The sequence below is a fragment of the Dasypus novemcinctus genome, chromosome 23, assembly GCF_030445035.2.
Source record: "Dasypus novemcinctus isolate mDasNov1 chromosome 23, mDasNov1.1.hap2, whole genome shotgun sequence".
NCBI lineage: Eukaryota > Metazoa > Chordata > Mammalia > Cingulata > Dasypodidae > Dasypus > Dasypus novemcinctus.
The window spans coordinates 37,235,631-37,261,275 of NC_080695.1; the positions used below are offsets into that span (position 1 = coordinate 37,235,631).

A 25,645-nucleotide genomic window follows, 5' to 3' on the forward strand; every position below is an offset into this window, starting at 1 on the left:
CCCCCTTCCCCTGACCTCACCGAGGAAGAAATAATGACTCAAGGAAGCCAATGGCCTAAAATGTAAAGTTGCAGATGGAGATAGAGATTTTATGCTTCCACATTCCAGAGAAAGCTGGGGCTGGTGCAAGTGCAGGAAGGAGGCAAGAAGGTGGGCTGGCTGGAAGGCAAATGAGGGAAGGGACTGGAAGCAGGAGGAAGAGTCTGCAGTGGAGGGGATCCCAAAGTACAGGAGGGACTCGGTGCTGGGACACCCCCCGACCATCACCATCATCCACAACCCTGAACACCTGTAATGCCATCCACAACAGAGAGGAGGGGGCCTGGACCCTTTGAGTGCAGATACGGTTATAAAAGGATCCCCTGGGTGGAGGACATCCAGCAGAAGAACTGGGAGTTTCACCATGTACCAGGGGCAGGGGTGAGCATCCTACCACTGTTTCAATTGTCCCCATTTTAAAGAGAAACAAACTGAGGCTTAGAGAGATTAATCTGCTTGTACTAATGATTGTCCTAAAACTGAAAATCTGACCATGCCACTTGAATGCTTAAGGCCCTGTAGTAGTTCTTGTAAAGCACACAATTCAATGACCACGTCCTCTTCTTTCTTGTCCCTTGGACATTCTTTTCCCATTGCCTGCAATGTCCTTCCACACACTTACCCTCTTTCACTGAGATTCAGCTCAGCATTTACCCTCGCTGGTCCACTTAGACAAAATCAGTCGCCCCTCCTCAGGGCTCCCATACTGCTTTGCATACGTATCGGTTCCTTTATCGCAGGGTTTTCCGAACTCCAATCATTCACGAGGCTTTGCACATTTTTTCTTACCACCTAAACTGTTATTTGCTTAGTATCTTAAAAATCCAGTCACGTTTTATTTAACTGAATTTATTTGAAAAGGAAACTTTATATCACCACCATAAATGGTGAACCAATATCACTAGCCATAAATGGAAGATATGCATAAAAATAAATAAGAGCAAAGCAGTGTTTGTAAATTCTAGCTAGACACTGCTGCCTGCTGAAAACCCTGAGCCAGACCCTGCATTTTCTCCTTGTTAAAGGAAAGAAAATATTAACAAATATTAGAGAGGCATATTGTCATCAAATGCATTGTTCTCATTCAAGTCATTAGAAAGACTAAAGGAAAACACAAAAAGTGAATAGCCTTTTCCTGATGTGATTTAATTCTGTTTAAGATGTCTATGCACCACCTGAAATAACCTCAAGTACTAACTAAAATCATCAGTATTAGGTTGCCTCTACCTTAGGAAATACTGTTGTGTTTGTAGAGAATTTTAGTTTTGTTAAACGAAATTCTCTGCGTCTCTCCCCATCCTCAGCAACCAGGGTTCGAGGGAAGAAGAAGCCAGTAACCAGACAGTGCCCAGAACATCCTGGGAGTGGTACACAAGGACCCTCTGCTTTTTGGAGGATAATAGGACTGACATGCATGAAACACTAGTAATAATTTAAAATTAGAACTGAATCAAATTCCAGAGCAAGGATCAGCAAACTTTTTCTGTAAAGGGCCAAATAGTAAATATTTTAGGCATTGCAGAATGGTTTCCATGGCAATCAGTTCAAGTCTACCGTTTTATCCAGAGAGTAGCCATATATAATACCTAAATGAATGGGCAATGGCAATGTTCGAATAATGCTGATCCCTGTTTTAGAGCATGTGTTTTGAAGAAGACCAGAAAAAATAAGAATGACTCTTATCAATAGTGGATACACTTTAATCTGGAAATGCCTTCCATTTCTTCCAATCCCTGTTATTAGAACAACCTTCCAGTTTGTCAGTGGACCCACATGCCCACAGCTAATTGGATGGGAGGTAGATACCTAACCAAACGAGCCAGTCAGATTCTCTCTCCTAAGATTTCAGAATTAGAATAATTCCAAGTAGTCTCATCTGCCTAGGGCAGTCATTTTCTACTACATGCAGGGAAAGAAGAATGAAACATGTGTGTGAAAAAAAGGTGAGAGAGAGAGAGAAGGTTAGGGAAGGATGGGGGGAAGGGGTAAAAAAGGAGAGGAAAGGGGAGAGGAAGAAAGAGAGAGAACAGGAGCAGAAGTCTTGCTTTCTAGTTTTCTCTCTCATGAGATCCTTCCCAAGTTTCAACCTCGTATGAAGTATGGCTGGTGTGGGAGACTGAATTATGTACCCCAATTCAGAAATCTTCTTAACCTTAATCTGCATTCCTGTGGTTGTGAACTCATTATAAATAGGATCTCTTCAAGATGTTATTTTAGTTAAGATGTGGCCCAGCTGAATGAGAGGGACCTTAATCCAGGTCACTGGAGACATTTATAAACAGAAGAAATTCAGACATAGAGAAAGCCAGGGGAAAAAGCCAGAAACCAGATGCCAGCAGGAACCCAGAAGAAAAAGGAGAGGATATCACTGTATCATGAGAAAGCCAAGGAAGCCCAAGGACTGCCACCAGCCAGCACCAGAAGGCTAAAGATTTTCTGGAGAGAGCAGCGGCAGTCCCCCAGGTGCAACGGTAAGGACCAGGAAGGAATGAGGGTCCAACAGTGAACCCCTGATACTAATGATTATGCTTGTGAGCCTATATGCCTGAAATAAGAACAAGGCCTAGAGCAGCACTGTGCCTAGGAGTTTCCTCCTGACAGCCTTCATGTTACTCAAATGTGGCCAGTCTCGAAGCCAAACTCAGCATGTAAATGCAATGCCTTCCCCGCAGCGTGGGACATGACACCCGGGGATGAGCCTCCCTGGCACCGAGGGATCACCACCAAGTACCAACTGATGATGCAACTAGAAAATGACCTTGAATTAAAGGTTCAACGCGGACCAACAGAATATCCCTGTCTACATATAATAACAGGAGTTAAAAATGCTGTTTGACCTAAATTAAGGGGGAAATGGAAAGGACAAATGAGTTTATATGGCTATGAGTCTCTAAAAAAGAGTCTTGAGGATGTCAGAAGGATTGCCCTTATGCACACCTGAGCAGAGTCTCAGAGACAGATAAAGTAGATACAACCCCAGGTATTGGTTCTTTTGAGGGCTAAAGAGCCCCACAGGTTCTATGGTCATGGCAGATGGGGTTCACTTATCAGTTGGCCCTTCTTTGGAGCTGGTGTTTCTGCGTGATGGAGCTGGACACAGATGGGATCTCTTTTCACAAGGCTTTCATGCTACTTTACTGGAATTGTAGTTGGTGCTGGGGTTTAAGATATATCTAGGGGATTTGAATCTCTGGACTGACAACATGATAGCCAGGCCCTGAGCCTCAACAGACTTCAACTCCTACACTCATCATGATTTATTGGACTTACCCCACTCAGCTAACATGGAGTTGAAGAATGTCGACCACCACACCATGGAGCCTAGAGTGCCTACAACTGAAAGCAGGAGGATTGCATCCAGTATCCATGTGGAATCTAAGCCTCCTCTTGACATAGATGTGCAATGGACACAACCAATCCAAGGTCCACAGAGAAAATGTGGCATTGGTGTGGGAAAAGTGGTCATGGTGGCTGATGGGTGCGGGGAATGGGAGGAAGAGATGAGATGTGGAGGCATTTTCGGGACTTGGAGTTGTCCAGGGTGGTGCTTCAGAGACAATTACCAGACATTGTAGATCCTCCCAGGGCCCACTGGATGGAACGTGGGAGAGTATGGGCTATGATGTGGACCATTGACCATGAGGTGCAGCGATGCCCAGAGATATACTTACCAAATGCAATGGATATGTCATGATGATGGGAGAGAGTATTGCTGGGCGGGGAGTGGTGGGGTTGAATGGGACCTCATATTTTTTGAATGTAATATTTTTACAAAATGAATTAAAAAATTAAAATAAAAAAAAAAAGATTTTCTGGAGAAAGCAAACTTTGCTGATCCCTAGATTTGGGACCTAAAACCATGAGTCAGTAGATACCCATTGTTTAAGCCAACCCATTTTGTGTTCTATGTCACAGTAGCTGGGCAAACTAAGACACAGTTTCTGGGAGAAGCCTCCATATTGCTCCAGTAGATTTAACATTTTTATTTATATTTGAGTGGATTTCTGATTCTTAGATTTTCTATAAGATAAAATGATTGCTTTGGGTATCTCAAATTCTTAATAAAAGCTGAAATTTTGAGAAATAAAATAGCATCAGGTCAATACCTGACATACATTAAGGTAAATTCCATTATTTATAAAGGGTTGTACCTCTTAACCTGCATCAGAGTTACTTGGGATACCCGTTTACAAAACAGATTCCAAGTACCATCTCTCATTCGGAATATCGATGCTGTGGCCTAGGAGTCTGAATCTTAACAAGTGCTACCCTGCCTTGATTCTCATCACCAAATATGTTACTCAGAGGAGCATGGTGACGGTCATGTTGTAAAAATGTTCCTTTAAGTGGAAATGGTCTTTAATTAATCGTCTCACACAGTCACTTCCATTAATACCAGCATATAGGGCGTGGGCTGTTTGTTCAGCTGTCCCTCCCTCTCCAGAGTAAGGATTCCAAACAGATTGAAAGGATGTGTTGAAGTGACATTCTCATCCAATCACAAGCCACATCTGTTACCCAAGAATCTTCTGGGAGAGATGTGATAATTAGCAGTGCTCCAGCGACAGCAGATAAAATGGAGGAAGGAGCCCAGGGATTCCTGGCCAGAAAGTTTGTCGTGATAAACTTGACTGGAAAATCCAAATGGCAAAGCATTGCCTGGGACCATGGGACAACATGTACGATGGTTAATGGGATGGACTTTTGAGTTAGACAACCTGGTATATGTCTATGCTCTGCCACCTACTAGCTGTATAACCCTGGGAAATTCACTTCACTTTTCTCAACTTCAATTTCCTCATCCAGCAATACTTAGCTTTCGGTGGTGGTGAGGGACCTTGGTGAGATAGAGTACAAAGCATTCAGCATAGTGCTTAGCAAATAATGAATACATGGTGCTTATCGTCTACTTCATCTTCTCAGAGAATGACCAAGAGGGGTGCTTGTGATCCCTGCACACAGCACCAACTTCCAGTTCTCAATTGGCTAAGAAGCTCTGCCCAGAAGTAACTGTGTGTCCATCTGTTTACTAAAGTGAGAAGGCACAGTTAGTGACCAAACACCTTGAGTCCTCTCCAACTTTGATACCTCCCAAAAGACAAAACTCATCACTATTCTCAGCATCACTCTCAATTCTTCTCTTACACCCCTCATCCAGTATCTACAGAGATTTTATCAGCTCTACATTCAAAATAGCTATTAAATTCAGCCTCTTTCCTGGTCTAGGCTGCCTTGATCTGTAGCCTGGTCTCCTGCAATTGTGTCCTAACTAGACCTTCTGCTTCCACTCCACTTGCTCCCAATCCCCACTTAACAATCTGTTTTTCACACACCCAGAAAGATGCTTTGCAAACTCAAAGGTTCACATAGCTCCACCTTTCTCAGGCCTTCCTGTCTTCCCACTGCACTTGGCACTAAATCCCCTATTGGGACCGCTGCACTGTCTTTCCTGCCTGAGGGACTCTTTGTACCAGGCACACTAGATCCTTTCCTCTCTCACCTCCTTCAGCCTCACTCTAATGTCTCCTCCTTGGAAGGACCTCCCCTGACCACCTCCAAATTTGCAGGCCCCTTTGTGAGTCCCCTTTCCCTCCCCTACTTTGATCTTCTTCACAGCACTGACCACACCTCACATTAGAGTAATATCAGTTTGTTTATTTTTTCTCCCCTACATATCTCCAACATTTAGTACATAGTAGACACCCAATAAATATTTGTTGAACAAATTAAAAGATCCAGGTAGGCAAACAACTAAAACCCCTAGATCTAGGTCACTAAAGAGCTTTAGTACTTAGGTCTCAGCATTATTTATATATACAGCATATATATATGATATATATAATATTATATATATCTATACACATCCCCCTACACTCTCACTTTCTCTCTCAGCTGCCTGGAGACCAAAGCAACCAGATATATGAAAAATCTTTTAAAAATCATATCTCCTATAAGGAAGATACCTCTTGGAGGAGAACACTAAGCTTTCTCTAAAACTTAGGTCTAAAAGAAATGTCTTGTATACTCAGCTCTATAGTGGATGACATTTTTAATAGCATCCTCACACCAGGGTCAGAGAAGAAGGAGGAGAGGGAGGAGAGACAAAAACATCTAGCACTTTCAGAGCCTACAAGAATGACTAATAGACAGGGACTGAGAAAAGAGTTTAACTTGATGAGCTCAGATGGTGCATCTACCAGAGAGAGACACTTGGGGCTCACATGGTCCCCAAACACTAAGTTGGGAGAAGGAAATCAGGAGGTTTACTGAGCTGAGGGAAGCATGGGAGAGGGTACAGTGTGGGCCTCCAGGGGCACCACAGCCCCTCAACTGCACCTCCCCTCTCACCCACCACAACAGGGAGCAGGCTTACTGATAAGGCTGGGTGCAGGATGAGGGTTTTCACGGTTGCTAGGCATGGATCCTCTCTCTATTTGAGGATTCTACTTCTTTGAGTAGTAGCCCCCTGGCTCTCTGGGGCTGTCCCCAGCTTGGGTTCCACTCAGACCCTCTGCTGACCTGCACTGGTTACACGCTAGACCACTCAACTGGAAGTCTAAAGGCAAATCCTACCTCCTCCCCTCCCCCAGCCTTCCCTTGGGTTTGCCTTTCCTGCCTGAGCAAGCTGCTGTTTCTCCAGGCTGCACATTAGAATTCCCTGGGGAGCTTTTAGAAGCTGCTGCTTGGGCCACACTCCAGACTAATTAAATCGGAATCTTCTAAATATGTGGGGCCTTCTTTTGTCAGACCTTGCCTTCACTGTGGGTGGGGGGCTGGAGGGGTGGCGCGGGGAGGCTGGATGGTGAGGTGAACTGGCAAGAGGCCATCAGGCTGACAGTGTAATCGGGTTTAGGGCACTGGCCAAACTCCACCCACCTGCTCCTCCAACGGCATTTGCCCACTCAGGAAGAGGATTTTGAGAGCAACTTGGGTGCTGCTTAGTTGCAAAATGAAAGTTAGCTTTAGCACTTTCATCTTTACAACCTGGAAGGTATTCTGACAATCCCTTTCACATAAGAATGAGGTTATGACTCTGACAGCGTTCAATGGTCTGGAAGTTCCCATCTCGCAAGGATTGTAAAATCATAGTATATACAATTTCAGATTCTAGAATCATGAGATCAAATCCTGATTGTATCACATGCTTTGCTGTGTGTGCTTGGGCAAGTTACTCAGCCTCTCTGGGCCTCAGTTCCCACATCCATAAAAAGGGCATCATGGTAGTTCCTCTCAGATTTGTTATGAAATTAAAGTAACCTAACAGTAAAGCTTAGTGGCTGCCACACAACAAGCCATGACTACGAAAGCGAAGGCTTGATTATGGAGAATGAGAAGGATGTTCCAGCTCCTTATGAGGGGTCAGGGGAGTCTCAACCACATTCTTCACATGAGAGAAAGGGAAGAGCAGAAAGTGAACCAGAGCAACAGACCAAGATTCCTACAAAATCTATGTTCCAAGAGATGCTTGTGCAAAGCCGGGGATGAAAGGCAAGGCCGTGGGGTCTATGCTTAGAGGTAGGGCTGGGCACATCCCCTCAGGGAGAGAGTAAGGGGACATCCCACAGGAGCTGCATGCAGGAGCAGACAGGACTTTCCTGTGGAAGCAGCAAACCGTCTGTCAAGCTCTAAAACCCTGCAGATGGCGAGAAGGGGGGAAGGGACTATTTACTGTTTTCTAGGTTCTCACAGACTCTGACATGCAGACATGCCAAAGCCCTCCCTCAGATGGGGCCAGGATGAAGAGCTGAGGGGCTAAAGCCTCCCCATGGTGGATAACCCCAGGCCTGGAGTGAGCAGGAGAGCCATTCCAACCAGGAGATCTTACGGCATGCTGGTCATGATCAAACTGTCTGGGTTAGATTCCATTTCAGCTATTTACTATTTACTAGCTATATGCCTTTGGGTGAGCTACTTAACCTCTCAGTGCTTTAATATTCTCATTTGTAAAATGTGGATAATATTACCTTTCTGTGTATATCTGTGTATGCTGGATTTGTTAAGAGCAAGTTCATAATAGAGAAGTGGGACCCGCAGGAATTAGAGAGGATGCAGGTCATCACTCATCCAGCAAACATTTATTGTTTGCCAGACTCAGGCTCTAGTGATACAGAGATGAATGGGGTACAATTCCTATCCTCTAGGAGCTCCCAGTCTATGGGAAAGCAAGCAAGCTAATTACAAGACAGAGAGGCTGTACAAGAGTGGAGATAGATACACCATGGTATACAATAGGAGCAAACCACCCCAGCCTGAGATGGTCGTGGAAGGCTGTTGAGAGAAAATGCTCCTTTAGCTGGGGTGAGGATTCCTTCCAAAGTGTCATCATGCCAAGAGAGGCTGGATTTTATAATGAGGCCATCACAATATCACCCAATCCAGGAAAAACACCAGAAACCTTAGGGATGGATGCCAAGGATTGGTCTTTTAAAAAAACTCTCCAGGTAAAGGGCTAGAGATTGAGACCTTCTGGGTTGTAACGTCCCCATTCACCAGGAATTCCAGTAGTGACCAATGTACATAGGGAATTGTCAGAATGAGCAAACCCCATTTACCAAACCCATTTATCAGGCCTTGAACTATGTTGAAGGCATCTCAATTCAGACTGAGGCAGTTACCCTCTCTCACCAACCCCCAAAAGTTCCAAAGAGCCAGTTCCTTGCAAACCCCAAGAGCAATTAATTCATCCCCTCTGCAACCTGCCATTCTTGGTCACTGCCCTAAATGTAAGCATTGTTGGGCTTCTCCTGGGTTCTCATGTCCAAATGCTCTGAGATATCCTCTAGACTTAACTTCCAGTTCTCTGCTCTATCCATTCCCTCTTACTGCATCCTCCGGAACCTCATTTGTGTACAATCCACGTGCAAACATCCTTAAACTCTTACATGAATATTCTCCTTCCCCTCTTGCCTGAGTTGAACTTGGCCTGTCTCTTGAGGATGCTCCATCCTGGGTAGCCCCTCTAAAGGAGGGCTCTTCCTTCTCTCATGCCTGTCAACTGCAGAGTGGAAGGTAGGAGACACATTCTCTTTGCTGTAGACCATTAATCTCCTCCATTCCACTCTTTTTAAATTAACATACTTCTCCTTTAAGAAGGTTTATGCCACCTTACTAGCATGTCCTCAACACTGCCATCCCTAGATCATCCATTCATATCAGATTTCCCATAATCCTTTGGAGAGTCCACTATAAAAGTCAAGTTCAAAGGTGAGAAAGGAAGAAGGAACTAGAATGGAGATGGACAAGAGTGAGCAAATTGGACACTAGATATAAAGTAAAATTTGGCAGAACTTCATAATAGATTGGATGTGGACAAGAGTCCATCAATTCATAAAGCCATAATGATTATTAAGTGATATAAAGCATGTTAATAACTTAACATACAGGCATAACTCAATACATTCTGTTCCCTGTGGTTGTTGGTAAATTCTTTACCTTTGAGATTCTCCTTTCACTTTTCACCAGCCATGAAGATGTGCTATCATGCTCTAGATTATCTTGAAAGCCCTAATTCTGACTCTCCGAAGTGTATTTTTTTAAAAGGATGTACCAGGGATTGAACCCAGGACTTCATGCATGGAAGCAGGTGCTCAACCACTGAGCTACATCTACTCCAAATAAGAGCTGGTTTTTTAATTTGTTTGTTTTTAGGGGGTTCAGGGATCAAACCCAGGACCTCGTGCATGGGAAGCAGGCACTCAACCACTTGAGCTCCATCCACTCTCCAAAATGTATTCTTATCATTCCAACTTTGAATTGAATTTCCTAAGTGTAGAGTACAGACACACATGAGTGTTTAAATTTTATATTTGACAGCGGCCACACTGGTACAATACTAACTCATGTGGTTTGGGGAATCAGATGCCTTTGCTTCTAGATGTGAACTGGAAGTTAGTAGTCCAGAAATGATTTTGAGCTTCTAACAATTTGTTTTGGAGAAGGCAGCTCAACAGATTTTAACTGAAGAAGTACTTCAGGAAGAACTGAAAAGTGCTATAGTGGGGGAAAAGATGCAAATTGGGAATTATTAGTATGGATCTGGATAGGACTGAATCACTTCTTGGATACCATCTTCCAGCTGGCTAGCCTGAAATAGGAGCAGTGATATTCACTGTGCAGATCAACTCAGAATGTTTTCTGTATTTGAAATCTCTATAGATGATAAAAAGCATGCGTGATCTGTGCGAGAGATAAGCTGAATTTTCAGATCAGAAATCTTGTTGGTGGGTGCATTAAGATTTATACATTTTAGTATTGAAACAAAAAATAGATGTATGCCTTTTTCAATGATGCCATGTCACACATGAGACTTAATCAAGTTGAATTTTTGCCTGCTAGCAGAGAAAGCCGATAGAAGTATTAAGTTTAGAATGGAGGTGCATTTAGCCTAGTCATCTTTGGCTCCTGTGGACTTGCTATTGTTAAGCAAATGTCACTACAGCCATGGAAAGGATGACTCACAGTGACTGTTGGGAAGAGGGAGGAGAGGGAATAAGGAGACTTAAATCTGAACTGCCTAGCACCTGTGTGTTTTAAATGACGACATGAAGGGCATGTTTAGTTGGGCTTCAATAAGAAATGTGAAGGAGCTACTATTTCAGTACTCTGGGCTGTATCGATTCTAATTTATAGCAGAATTTATATGATAGAATTGATATGCATCTATTTTAATTATTGAAATGTTCTTTTGAGCTAAAATAAACATTGGTGACACGTAGGCTTAGTCAAATTTCTTTGAATCATATGTTATATTTGACAAAACTAGATGGTTAAATAAAAGCAGACTTAATTTAACTATTTATTAGACTGTTCCTGGGAAAACAAACCAATAATTGATGCCATTTACCAAAGAAAATGAAATAAAACCCTTAAAGGTCTGTCATCTACTTCAACAATTAGGTTGCACAAAATGCACGTTTTTCTCTAATCCTATCTGCCCTGTGAAAGCAAGCTCCCTTTGTTGGAGCTCTTACAGATGATGGCTATCAGAGAACCGGGTTTCACCATGGCAGAAAAGGATGTTGAGTGCAACAGAAGCTGTATAGTGGATGCGTATCCCAGTGCATACGCATCGAGGAGCAAGACTGCCTGGGTTTAAACCTGCCTCCACAGCTATGTGACTGCAAGTTTCTCACCTCTCTAAGCCTCCATTTCCTCATCTGTAGAATTGAGATAAATAATGTCACCCATCTCATAAGGTCATAGTTAGGATGAAATGAGCATTGCATGTAAAGCACTCAGATGAGTTTCCAATGAGTGAAAAAAAATATTCTCACTCTCTGCAGTGGTTTTCAGTAATGTGAAAGTGGAAGGAGGAGCACTGAAAAAACTGACATATTTAATCATATTAGCCATCCATATTTGTGCTTATATTTACCTATGGGTGTTGAATGATTGTAATCTACAAGTTCTACTATTATGTTTGTTTAGAAAAGATTATGGGTTATGCTGTTAGTGATCAGGAATTCATCCTAACAGGACTGTGCATTTCTAAAATAGCACATAAAGATGTTATTGAGATGGGTGTGTCGAGGGTGGCAGAAACTATGACAGCACGAAAATTGGACCAGTGTCCAGAGACAGAGTTTCCATGTTAATGGTTACTATCAGATCCTTCAATAACAGGACTTGATTTAACTTTGAGGTATTTTCCCCTGAGTCGGGTACCCTTAAAACAGATATACAGACTTCAGGGAATTCCCACCTTGGACTGTATACCAGAGAGCCAGGTCCTTTTCTTCCTTCTCTTAGAGAAACTGCCCATACTCACTTTTCAAAGACTGTGTTGCTATATTCTTTTTAATGGTCAGAAGGAAAAGAGGTCCTTAGCTATAGCAAACAGAATCATGTAGACCCCGGAGCCACACAGGCCCAATCAGCTTCTCCTTCCTGGGGTACTGAATTCTAGCATATTCTAGATTTGGAAATTAGACATTGTGAATTAAGATGTGACATCAAACTGAAAGAGACAGTGCTATCTACGTGTCTACAGAGTGAGAATCAGGGGTGACAGTGGGAAACCCCAAGACAGAGATGATGGCTGTTGAGTTGGAGAAGCTTCCTAGCTGTACCTCCTGCCTTTAGGTATTGTGAGATACAAAGAAACACACCATATCTTTCCCATAAATACCCCTTTACTCACTCTGGCTTGAAAATCTACTTGTAGCAGGGTGGAAGGTAGTAAAACGTAAATTCCTGATAGGTTACTTTCCTTGATAGAATTAGTTTTGTTGGGGAAAATGGACTTTATACTTTCCTGTTTTATAAGTTACTCTTTTCTGAGAAGTGAATGTAGGGGAATAGAAAAGGAGTAAAGTTACTTTTTGAGGAGAGAACTGGAAGAACTGGAGAAGTGGAAGGGCTTTGCAATGATTTGGGGAGATGAGTTGGCAAAAATAGGCTGCAATCGGAATTGCATATGAAAGACTGGGGGCTGGGAGGAAGACGCCGTAATTGGGCTAGAAACAGAGAGGAGGCAAGAATCCAAAATCAGACAGCAAATGTCAAAAGGTTCTCTGGAAGAGGATTAAGGGAACAGGTAGCAAAGACTACGTGGTATCTGTGAACCACACAATAAAGGAACTCGCCATATGGTGCCGGAAGATAGCAGGGCAGGTTTCAGAAGAGGGAAGAGCTTTTGTCTGTGTGATTACATAACCACATCTAATGTATGTATGCATGCATATGTGTGTATGAGAATACATACCACTAATGAGATTAAAATTAGGAGAGACTCCCACAACAGGAGCGCAAAGATTTTAGAAAAGGCCTTTGTTACTGGTATGAACTGAACTGCCTTTTAATCTCCGCAGGCAACATCCCCCTGATGTAAATCAAAGTGCCGTAGGAGAAGACACTGTAGTCGGGGGCTAAGAGTTCTGGATTTTTCTCGTGTGCTCAAACCCAAAGAGCAGGCTGGTTAGACATCCCAGTGACTTCCAGGAAGCCAGGCTTGGACGTTGCTATGTTTGCCCTGGTGGGATGCTGGTGCTGGAATCCAGAGCTGACTTGTCCATCCAGCACAACGGGTGTAAGTGCAGGTTCTGGGGCTCATGATAATATTTTCTTCCTACCAATGCAATCATAAATATAATTGTTAATTTTTTTATGAAAGTAAAAACAAATGTCCTAATGTGCTTTGCTAGAAATTGCTGCTTCAGATGAAAAAAAAAGGTCTTTTTACAGAAGAGACATGTGGACCCCAGAGTGGAGAACAGTACTGTTAGACTTGGAATGAGGCAACTGGAATCTCATATTTGTCTTCAAGTCCTGGCCCTGCCTCCTCCTAGCTGTGTGATCTTGGAGAAGTCACTCAACCTCTCTGATGTGCAATTTCTGTATAGACACTATAAAGTTAATATCAGTAACCACCTCTGGAGGGCTGAAAAGGAACCAGCTGAAGAGCTACTGCCCACACTAGAGATGCTTCCTTGGAGGATGCCACAAGGCTGATGCTGTGGAGGAGATGAGAAGGGCATTGTCTGAAGGAGTGAAGTCCATTCCCATACCCACCATCAGAAATCCCTGCTGATGACTCATGCTTGCATTCAGCACTCACTCCTTGGTAAGTGACTGACAGGCACAGAGAGATGAGGGAGAAAATCTGGAGCCATCCACCTCCCTGGGCATGCAGACTGTCTAATGGCAGAGACTTACAGTAAAAAATAAGGCAGGTAAGTTCTGTTGGCCCTTAGAGGGAAAAATGAGAGAGGAGAAATGAGAAAAACGAAAGGGAAAATAGTAACTTTCTAGAAGATGTTCTGATATACGAGGCGAACACTTTTGAGAAGAGGTATATGAATGATAGATACCAAGGAATCAGGAGGCCACAATTAGATGGCACTAAATCAAATCCGGACTGTTAATGCCTTGAGCAAGTTATTTCAACTTTTTTCACTTAGTTTTCCTCATCTGTACAGTGGGGATAATAGTACCTTCACCATAGAGTAATTATGAGCTAACAGATGTAGAGCACTTGTAACTAAGCCTGGCACATAATAAGGATTAAAAAAATGTTAGGTGTTATCATCACTGTTGTTGTCATCCTCCTCCTCCTCCTCATTCTCCTTTCCATCGCCACTAGAATATAAGTGCCAAGAGGGAAAATATATTCTGTTTCATTCACAACCGTTTCCTATGCACATAGTAGGTGCTCAATGAATACTTCTTAAATGAATGAATCATTACCATGCCTGTTAGGGAACAGTTGTTATAAAAGTGGTGACTTTTCCATGGTATGGTGTATGGGTTGCAATCTTAGTCCCAGTTCGCTTCCCTCCACCTGCCCTCTGCTGTGACAAGCGAGCCATCATGCCTTGTGCTCAGACCTGGAGAGTTCTGAGCAAGAAAATCATTGATAACCTGGGAGACCACTGTTTTAGAGGGTAGGAGTCATAATACAAAAGGTGGTGACAATGTGGAGGCAGCAAACTAAGAAGAGCAGTTTGATTGCTGAATATATTTGGCATGTAAAGGGCAGAGAAGGGGGTTCAAGGTCACAGAGGCATTTCTAAGGTTTCAGGAACTGTTACCCATACCCCTCATTTAAAAGAATATGACAGAGAAAGAATAAAGATCATGGACTTTCTGTACTTTCTAGATATGCACAAAAAATAGAGCAAAAGACTTGGTGTTCTTAGAAATACAATGGTAATTGAGATGCCAAATCATTATGTGAGTGTGAGATCCTAAGACAGTTTTTTCACTTGTACCATGGGAAGTACAAGGACAAAATTATTTTTCTTTTAATACATTCTCTTAAAACATATGAAAATATATAACTAGTATATCAAGCCTGTGATTTCACATATATTGTTGCTTAGGGTGATGTTAAGAAGAAAAGGAAGGCAATTTAAAGCCAGTTTAAAAAAAAATATTCATGATTGTATAAAGGAGGCATGTATATGTCAAAAATATATCATTAAATGGATGTACAGATGACTAATATTTAGGAAGCTTAGCACAGGCTATAATCAACTCTGGTGTTCAGTGTGAGTTTTGAACTAGAGGAGTTGATGCCAGCACCTTGGAGAGTGACAACACAAAACTGCAAAGTCTCTGGGGATCCATTTGTGGCCAGGGTCACTGACTAAACCTCCAATGGCCTCCTTAGTGATGCTTATACATTTAATGTCATCAAGCTCTTCGGCATTATTCTAGGAAAGTAAAGCACTGGAAGAGCAAACAAAACACTTTTGTTTCTCACCTCTCTGCTTTTGATTTTAGGTCATCTTAGATCACACAGAACATCAGTTCTGGATGGCACTTTTTGAAGCGATAAATGAAACACCTGGGCATTCTGTTTCTAAGGACTTTGAATTTTTTTATTTCAATTTCATAAGCTGCTGACTTCTTCCTACTTGATTTATTCCTGGCTTATTCTATGTTTCAGGAAAGGCAGCAATGATACCTGGCATATTCTATGCATTTGAACACAGGAAAATGTCACAGAGATGAGGAGACTGAAGTTTGAGTTTTTGTGGGGGGGAGGTGTGGAATAAATTGGGATTTTTAGAGAGAAAAGTCAGAAGGTCTTTTGTTTCACTACATAGAATTCTAACTGAAGCTGCAGAGTACCAAGGCTATCCACCAAAACTATTCTCCAGGACTCCTTTGCACTGAGGGGCAGCCTCAGTGTGACTCAGTTCTAACAGTGTAGGCAGAAGAGAACAGGTGTCACTTCCAAACCAAGACGTTTAAGGAGCAGCCTGTGCCTCCCCCATTCTCTCTTTCCCCTCCACCTTCTGCAAGTAGACAAAAACAAGGCTGTAGAGATGAATGGAGCCACCTAAGCTGGAAGGAACCTGGGTCCTCTTACCAACATGTGGAGGAAGTAGGTGGGGCTAGGAATATGCCCATCTTAGACTGTCACATGAATGAGCAACAAAATCCTATTTTGGCTGAGTCAGTGTACATTTGGGGGCTCCATCTGTTAATGCAGTTGCATCCACCCTAACTAATAAAACGGGCTTAGACACCCTGACTGCCATAAAGATTGACCAGGCCTAGCTTGGGAGCAGGAAGGAAGAGTCTGATTCTGAGATTTTCATTTATTTCTTCCCCTCTTTGCCTAGTTAACTTTACTCATCCTTTAGCTATGACTCAAGAATCATTTTCTTGTGGAAGCCTTCCCTGACTTCAGCTCTTGGACAATGACCACTCCCACAGGTCTCAGACACATGATCATCACAGCTGCATTTTTACAGGTTAGTATGGGTTTTGATTAGTGTCTTTGCCCCCTCTAGGACACACATCCACTCCCCGCACTAGGTTTTAAATGTATGCAGTTATTCAAAACTCACAGAATGATGTACTTAAGATTCATGCATTTTGTTGTATGTAAATTTACCTCCAAAAATTATTGTAAAAAAAGATACTGAATTCTGGTTAATGATATGCATACTGAAGAGTTTAGGGGTAAAGTATACTGATGTCTGCAACTTGCTTAAAATGCATTGAAATGGACCTATGTATCTGGCTTATTTCACTCAGCATAATATTTTCAAGGTTCATGCATTTCATTTATAAGATATATCGAGAATAAGAAATTCATAGAGGCAGAAGGTAGATTGGAGGTTACCGGGTGCTGGGAAAAGGGGGGTTTGGAGTTATTGCTCAGTAGATACAGACTTTCTGTTGGAGTGATGAAAAAGTGTTGGTAATGGATGGTAGTGAATATAGCACAACCCATTGTGAATATAATTAATACTACCGAATTGTACACTTAAAGTATATAAAATGGGAAATTTTATGCTATATGTATGCTACCATAATAACATTTCTTAAAAAATGGATCAGTGGAGGCATGCATTTATGGATAGAAAATACAGTCAAATGTTAATTGTAAAATCTAGATGGTATGTATTCTGGGTGTTCATTATACAATTCTTTCTGAATGTTTAAAAAGTTTCATAATAAAATGTGAAAAAAAAGTTCACTGATACTAGGGAGCATGAGTGCATTACATAAATAGAATTGCTCTATATACAATATAATTTACATTGATAATCATAATGTTCTGTGACTTGCTTTTATTTTTACTTAATATTGTCATAGACATCTTTACACGATGGCAGATAATAGGCAGGTAGGGAGATGACAGACAGACAGATAGATAGATATAGATACATTTCATTATTTTGACTGTAGCCTGGATATACTATAATTTATTTAACCTTCACACTATTGATGGATATTTGGGCTATTTCCATTTTTTTCCTATTACCAACTGTATTAGTCTACCAAAGGGATGCCTATGCAAAGTACCAGAAATCTGTTGGCTTTTATAAAGGGTATTTATTTGGAGTAAAAGCTTACAGTTAAAGGTCCTAAAGAGACCAACTCAAGATTGCTTTCTCACCAAAGTCAGTTGCCATGTATTGAAGCAAGATGGTTGCTGATCTCTGCAAGGATTCAGCCTTCCCTCTGGGCTTCCTCTCTCTCCTGACACAGGCTGGCATAGAGCTTGTCTCTCAGGGCTTCCTCTCTCTCCTGGCATAGGGTTTGTTTCTTTTTGAGCTTTCTATATCAGTTTCAACTCTTCTGTCCTTTTCATAAGGTCAGCTGCAAACTGTCAGGTGAATGCCTCATCTCTCCCTGGGGCTTTAGCTGTTTGAGTCTTCTCCTTTCTGCAACATGGCAAGATCAAAATGACAACGTTCTCTCCTCAGTGTGTCCTCTTCTGTAAATGTCCATATATATTGGCCTATCAAGGGGGCAAGGGACTTAACCTGAGTCACGCCTTACTGATATGGTGGAATCAAAGCTCTAATCTTAACAGGTAATTTAATCAAGGGCCCCTCAACTGAATCCAATATAATCAAAGGTATCACACCCAGAAGAATAGATTTAGTTTACAAACATAATCTTTTTGGGGTTCACAAAAATAACCTCAAACTCTCACACCAACCATATTACAGTAAATATCCTTTTACATATATCCTTTGTGCTGTTGGGTATGAGCTTTTTTATCTGTGTCAGTCACAGCACACCAGCTGCCTCCTCCATGTGCCCCTACCATAGCTCAGTATCTTCTATAGGGAGGAGGCAAGGCTACATATGGATAAGAAAGCCTCCATTCAAACCTTCCATCTTAACTTCTTGGTAAAAAAATTGGACCACCCAAATTATTACTGCAAGCACGCCTGAAGTCTCATAAGGCAAGCAATATTAGTATTAATTAAATGTTTAATCAATATTTACTATGGTAGCATATAAGGGTAGGAAGAATCAAGTTAATAATGTAAAGAGCATATTGATACTGTGTATATACTTTATAAAGTACTTACTTTATAAGCTCCGCATACATAATTAACCTGGACAGTACATATCTGCCCAGTTTGTAGAATCTGGAGCGTAATTTTAACTCCAGCAATCACTCAACAATCACAAAGGTTAAATTCTTGGAAGCTGTAGTGTTTGGCAAAGCTGACATCAAAAAGGCCAAGAAACCATAGAAAATAGAGGGTTATGGATAAAATTACAAAAATAATATTAAATCATAAATGAATAATACATTTGAATGCTCTGAAATTAAAAGTTCTAGAAGATCTACCCCAAATGCTGACCTCTTATCTTTAGATGGGGGAGAAAAAGCACTGCTGCTGGGCTCTTCTGTTTAAGGAGATTGATCTGTATACCTAATAAGATTGTGAAATTTGAAAGTAGAAATTCAAATATAAAACCATGGTACTTTGAAAGCATGGTTGTCAAAACTAGAGTTGCAGAGGATTACTATATGTTTAAAAGGATTACAGAGGATTTTGTTATTCTACTTTGCTTTTATGGCATACTGTTGTTTTCATCTATGATTTATTTGACGTCACATCCCCAGTCTGGAACAGAAATTACAATTATTATAACTGTTTCCACGGAAACATATGATCTATTCGCACACATTCCCTCACAGCTCCCCAGTGACCCATTCTCCCACTACTCCCCCACCCTCAACCCAAACCCTCTCCATGAGGACTTTTGGAACTCCATTCTTCAAATGAAAACACTCCAACATATATTAAGTGATCAAAAATGTGCTGACCCAGGCCCCACCCTGAACAAGATGGCAGCATGAGATGTTTCAGCACTCTGTCCTCCCCACAGAAACTTTGAACAACCAGTAAGAACTGGCAGAAACATCTTTCTAAAAGCTCCAGAAAACAATGAAAAGATTGTAATGACAGGGCAAGTACAAAATCAAGAAATAGGCCACTTAAAAGCAGAGTACCTCTTTAAAACCAAACCAAACAAACAAACAAAAAACAACTCTCATAGGGGAGCAGATGTAGCTCAGGGGTATTGAGGTCCTATATGAGGTCCTGGGTTCCATCTCTGGTACCTTCTTTTAAAAAAAAAAAAAAAAGCAGTAGGACCTTGCAGCACAGAGGCTGGCCCTTCCCCCATTCTCTCATCAGTTGCGCATTCAAGCATAGAGCCAGCAAGCACTCCTAGTGTGCTTCCCTGGTTCTGGTTCCAGAGACAGCAAAGGAAACCTTGTGCACAGACTGGAAGCATGTCTAGTCCAATTCTTCTGGAGCTAGCCTAAGGGACTCACAGTCCCAGAATTTGCCTGCATGTAGAAGGCGGCTCACCAAGCTCTCCTACAGTATAATGTGGGAGAGCAGTCAGACTGTGCTATTTGAGGCAAGGGATTGTTGGCTGTAGGACATAAAATGCAGTGCCTGGGATGGTTAGGAAACTGTTTCCTAGGGAAGAAGGGACATCTGTGTCCTGTGTAAATAGGAAAATTCCTAGGGCCACATGAGCATGTCCAAGAAAAGCGGTATGTGCAGAAAGGGTCAGGAAGGCCACTACAATCTGGCTTGGAGCTATTCTCCAAACTCAAGGTATGGATAAATCCTGAAGGAGGTCACTCTGCAAAGATTTGCAAAGTCTTTTTTCCTTCCTTTTTTTTTTTTTTTGTTAGCTCCTAGAATTCCAGGAAACCTCTGTCATAACACTAGCTGAATACAAGCTTAAGGAACAGACATCTCAGAGTCTAAACTCCAGCAATAACACATATCAAAATATCCAGGTTTCAACAAAAGATTACAAAAGATGTAAAGAAACAGGAAATAATGACTTAGGCAAAAGAGAAGACTAAAGCACTAGAAATCATCACTAAGGAGGATCACACTGGGAAATTCCAGTCAAAGACTTTTAAAAATGATCCTAAAATATACTCCAAGAGCTAAAGGAAAACATGGACAAAGATATAAAGGAAATCAGGAAAATGATAGATGAACACAAAGAGTATACCAGTAGTGAGATGGAAATTGTATAAGGAACCAAACATAGCTGAAGATCATAGTAACAGAAATTAAAAATTCCTGAGAGGGGTTCAACAACAGATTGGAGTTGGCAGAAGAAAGAATCAGTGAACTTGAAGACGAGACAACTGAAATCATCCAGTTTGAGGAGCAGAGAGAAGAAAGAATGAAGAAAAGTGAACAGAGCCTGAGAAATCTGTGGGACACCATCGAGAGTACCAATATATGCATTGTGGAAGTCCCACAGGGAAAAGAAAGGGAGAAAGAGGCAGAGAAAATATTCAGAGAAATAAAGATTAAAAACTTCCTAAATTTAAGAAAGGACATGAATATACATATCTGACATGCTCAACAAACTTTGACAGGATAAATCCAAAGAGACCCACACCATGCCCTGTTATAATCAAATTGTCAAATGCCAAAAATAGAGAAGCACAAGGAAGAATAAACAAGTCAAATGCAAGGGAGCCTCAATAAGATTAAGTGCTGATTTCTTATCAGAAACAATGGAGGCAATAAGGCAGTGGGAAGGCGTAAGTGCTGAAAGCAAAAGGTTGTCAGCCAAGAATTCTACATTCTTGAATGTTCTAAGACATTTCCAGATAAATAAAAGCTGAGGGACTTTGTCGCACTTAGGCCAGCTCTACAAGAAATAACCAAGAGAGTTCTGCAAGTTGAAAGGAAAGGACACTAGATAATGAACTGAAGCCACATGAAGAAATAAAGATCTCCAGTAAAGATAAAGACATGGGTGAGTAAAAATACCAATACTATTGTATTTTTAATGTGTAACTCTACTTTTTACTTCCTACACAATTTAAAATTCAAATTCATAAAATTTAATGATAAATAAATGGCTTAGGGCACACAATGAATAAATATGTAATTTGTCACAAGAACTACAGAGAGGTACAGGAACATAGCTTTCATATGCTATTGAAGTTGTTAAGTTGGCATTAAAGAAAATGCAATCATAATAGATTTAGGATGTTAAATTTAAGATTCATGGTAACTACAAAGAAAACATCTGAGAATATGCAAACTCATAAAGACAGAAAGTAGAGTACAGATTACCAGGGGTGGGGGCAGTTGCAATGGGAAGTTAATGTAAAATGAGGTAGAGTTTCTATTTGGGCTAAAAGGAAAGTTATAGTAATAGGTAGTGTTGATGGTATTGCAACATTTTGAATGTGATTAATCCCACTGAATGGTATGCTTGGGAGCAGTTGGGATGGATAGATTTACATTGCATAAAGGTTTCCATAATTTTAAAAAGAATGAGAAACTAATGAGATAATGACAATTAAATGCAATACAAGACACTGGATGGGATCTAAGAACGGTGGAGGAAAGGATCAAAAGGACATTGCTGGGACATAAGAAAAATTGGAATATAGAATGTAAGCTTTATATCAATGTTAAATTTCTTGAGCTTAATAACTGTACTTAAGGTGATTATATATGTAATATGACTGTTCAGAGGAAATGCACATGGAAATATTCAAGGAGTATGATGTGTGCAACCTGTTCTCAAATGTTCAGAAAATAGATAGATGATACATTAGTTAGATGGTTTGTAAAGGTGGCAAATTGCTAAAATCGGTGGATCTTAGAGTATGTTTGAGTTTTCTGTGCGGGGTTTATATTATTTTTGCAACTGTCTTGTAAGTTTGAAATTATTTCAAAACAATAAGTTTAAAAAAGGTGCAGACTCATGTGTATAATATGATATCATTTGTATTATGAAGGATAAGAATTAAAAAGTATATTTTTATTTGTTATATTAGCACAGAAACCCGGAAATATGCAAATTAAATTAACAAAAGTGTTTATACTTGGCAGTAGAAGGAAGGAGACACAAAGGATGTGAACTTAGGTGGAAACAAGACTTCTTAATGTATATCCTTTTAATATAATTTTGATTTACAAATTATACATTGTTTATTAAAATTTAATTTTTAAAACTAACCAACAGCTTATTAGAACCTGTTCTTCATTTAGGCTGCTTTCTTCCTTGTCATTGCAGAAACTCCTCCATCTTTTAAATCTAATTGCCTCTATTCTTCTTAACATTTTAAAATTTATTTATTTCCCCATATGTTTTCCACCCTAGGCCTCTAGACTTTTTCTTTGCCACCCAGGTTTTGGCCCTCTTCTTGCTTGAACTTCTTTCCTAACCCAGTCTAGATACTATTTTCATTCATTTATTCAGCATGCTTTTACTGAGCACCTGCTGTAAGCCAGCTCTGGGAATCTGCAGTAGACATCTCTCTTCCCAGAATCCCTAACCTCCTTTTTACTGTAATCTTCTCCATCATTGATCCTGCTAACTCCCACACATCTCCAATCCACCATCTGCCTCTCCATTCCCACGTGGCTGCTCAAAGCTCCTGGCAAATATCATACAATGATGTGGACTGCTGCCATTGCTAACTGCTGTGCTCTAGGCTTTAGGACCTTGGGGCTGCTCAACAATATCACTAGATGCTCTTGCTCTCTATTACCATTCCATGCTGAGGCTCTTCAAACCTTGGGTCATCACTTCAGATGCCTTGTTCCAGGTTAGGAGATGACCTTGCCACCCACAGACTCAGTCTAAGCACTGAATGAATTCAATCCCCTAGGTGCTGGAAATACAGTGATGGATGCAACAGAGAAGGTTCCTGCTCTTGGGAAGCTTATATCTTAGAAGGGCAAGAGGGACAAACCAATGAAGAAGCAAAAAAACTATCACTTAGTGATGGGTGCTATGAGAATAAATATGATAGAGAATGATGAGTGGTATAAGGGCAAATACAAATTTAAAAATAAAGGCTTAATGTTCCCTGTTGAACATAAGGGAAGAGACTTCCTCCTCCGCCCCATCTCTCTTAGCATTTACTTTAGAAAACCTGGAATTGAAAGTTCTCTTTCTTTGTCCTTTCAAAATACATATAAATTTGAAATGTAGGTAAAAGATTAAATGAGCCTCTTGCAAATTTCACTACACAAAAAGGTCTCCTTAAGGAAGGGAGCCATTTTTAAAAAATAAAATTAAGGAAGATATTGGAGATTGACTCATGTCCCCCACAAAAGTCAAGTTCAGGTCCCAAAAACTGGTCCTATGTGTGTTTGATCCCATTTGTAAATAGGACCTTTGAAGATGTTACTAGTTAAGTATGCCCACGCTGAACAAGGTGGGCCTTAATCCAATATGGCTGAAGTCCTTATAAGCAAAGGACATTGGACACAGAAGGAGAAGCACGGGAGCAGCCAGAAGCTGGAAGTCAATGGAACCTGGAAGAGAAAGAAGACACTGCCATGTGCATTGCCATGTAATGGAAAAGTCAAGGAACCCCAAAGATTGCCAGTCAGCCAGAAGACAGTGACCCCAGGAAGAAGCAAGCCTTCTAGCCTCTGAAACTGTCACCCAATAAATTCTTATTGTTAAGTCAACCCATTGTATGGTGTTTGTTTTAGCAGCTAGAACTAAGACAAAACACATCTCCCAATTTCCTGGGAAGAGATGAGCATTACTTCAAGAGGGTTCCTGGCTCCAAATTGTTAACCTACTCAAGGTCCTAAAGATATGAGAAATATCTTGAGAATGTTTATATAATGGGTTGCATCTGATTAGCCATGTAAAAAGGGTGGACTCTCTTTTTGTCTTTGCAATCTCTTTGTGGACTGCCTATGATGCATCACAATACGGTTGAAGGCTTATTCAATAATGAAATTGTTTTCCTTACTCTTCTGTTCTTCTGGAGAGGCTTTCTGAGCTGGAAGGAAATTCTTGTTTTTAATTGTATGTCCCCAACAGTGGCTACTTTGAGTGGGTGGTCAGGGAAGAGCTCTCAGAGGAGGTGACATCTAAGTTGAGATGTGAATGAATTGTAAGGAGGAGCCAGCCATGCAAAGACTGAAGGGAACAGCAACAGAAGAACTCTAGGGGAAGAATGAGCTTTGTGTGTTTCAGAAATCCAAGTGCCGCCACTGTGGCTGGAGCACAGCTGATATGGGGAGACCAGTAAAAGAAGAAGTCAAGCAGAAGACAAGGGCCAGGTTGTAGAGGGTGTTGTAAACCAAGGATGGAGCATGGAATGTATTATATTTGTTATTGGAACACATTTAGAGGGTTTTAAACAGAAGAGTGCCTTGACTTACTGCAAGTTTTTAAAATTACTTTGGCTGCTAAATGAAAAGTATATTGCTTATGGAAAACAAGAGTGGAGCAGTTAGGAGCTTCTACAGTGGTCCATGGGATATTTGTGAAGACGGAGAAAACCAGCAAGTTCATGGTAGGCTTTGGAGGAGTTGTCAGGGTTCACTGAAGGACTGCACACAGCAGGGGAAAAGGGGAGGGAGAAGGGGATGAAGAAAACAGGGGCACTCAAAGATAACACCCAGGTTTTTGGCTTAAGCTACAGAGATGAGGAAGAAATTTATACTTTTTGTACACCTGACTTCATGACATGAGATTTATACTAGACATCTTTGTGGCACACAAAGGGATTAAAAGACTCAAAACAACACTAAACAAGTCAGGAATACTTATAACACAATCTCAACTTCAGTAAAGCAACATCTCACGGCATCTATAAAAGCATCCAGAATCACTGCACAGGTGCCAGGGCCATCCTTCACCTGTGCTGCTGCTTGAAAGGAGCTGTTTCCATTCGCAGCTACCAGTGTGATCTTTTCCAAAAGGCAAATATGATCATGTCACTGCTCTGCTTAAAAACTCGGCTCTCCCATTGAATAAAAATCCAGACTCCTCTTTGCAGTTCATAAGGCTTTGCATGAACAGGCTCCTGATCATGATATTTGACACCACTACCTTCTGATGGTACCTAGAACGCACCAAGCCCTTCCCTGCCCCAGGACCTTTGCACTTGCTACTCCCTCTCCCTGGAACATTTTTTCCTAGCTCCTTAAATGCATGGTGGGCTCATTCTCTTCTTTCAGGTCTCAGTTTATATGTCACTTCCTCAGTCCCAGTGGGTTCCCTCTTCATTTGTCTGTAGTACAGCACTCTAGTCATTTCCTTTTCAGTATTTGTTACAAACTACAGTGTAGACCTTTTTACCATCTCCCCCATCAGAATGAAAGCCCTGTGTGAGCAGAAAGCAAGCCTGCCTGGAGCAGGTGAAACCCCCAAGTTAAACTGTACCTTGCCAAAGCTGCCTTTCCCCAGCACCATCAGGAAATTAAAATCAGTCAGTTTCATCCGGTCCCTGTTCCCATTGTTGTCAAATTTGGAAACAGTGTTGGTGGTCTTTTCTTCTGGGGTCTTGGTCCCCTGACTGATCTTGGCCCTCTGGAGGGGGAAGCACACAGAAAACATCGTTAGGGTTTGAGGATGCAGT

At 41.2% G+C, this 25,645-nt stretch overlaps 1 protein-coding gene across 4 annotated transcripts in view; it reads right to left on the reverse strand.

Moving 5' to 3' along the window:
- The window catches only part of PRKCB (protein kinase C beta), a 362,468-nt gene that overhangs the window by 65,977 nt on the left and 270,846 nt on the right, over window positions 1–25,645 (reverse strand). For all 4 annotated transcript variants that reach the window (XM_012519041.3, XM_012519039.3, XM_071211243.1 and 1 more), the window contains one exon: window positions 25,450–25,596. In XM_012519041.3, coding sequence (XP_012374495.2) covers window positions 25,450–25,596 — 147 coding nt within the window. The remainder of the gene's footprint in view (window positions 1–25,449; window positions 25,597–25,645) is intronic.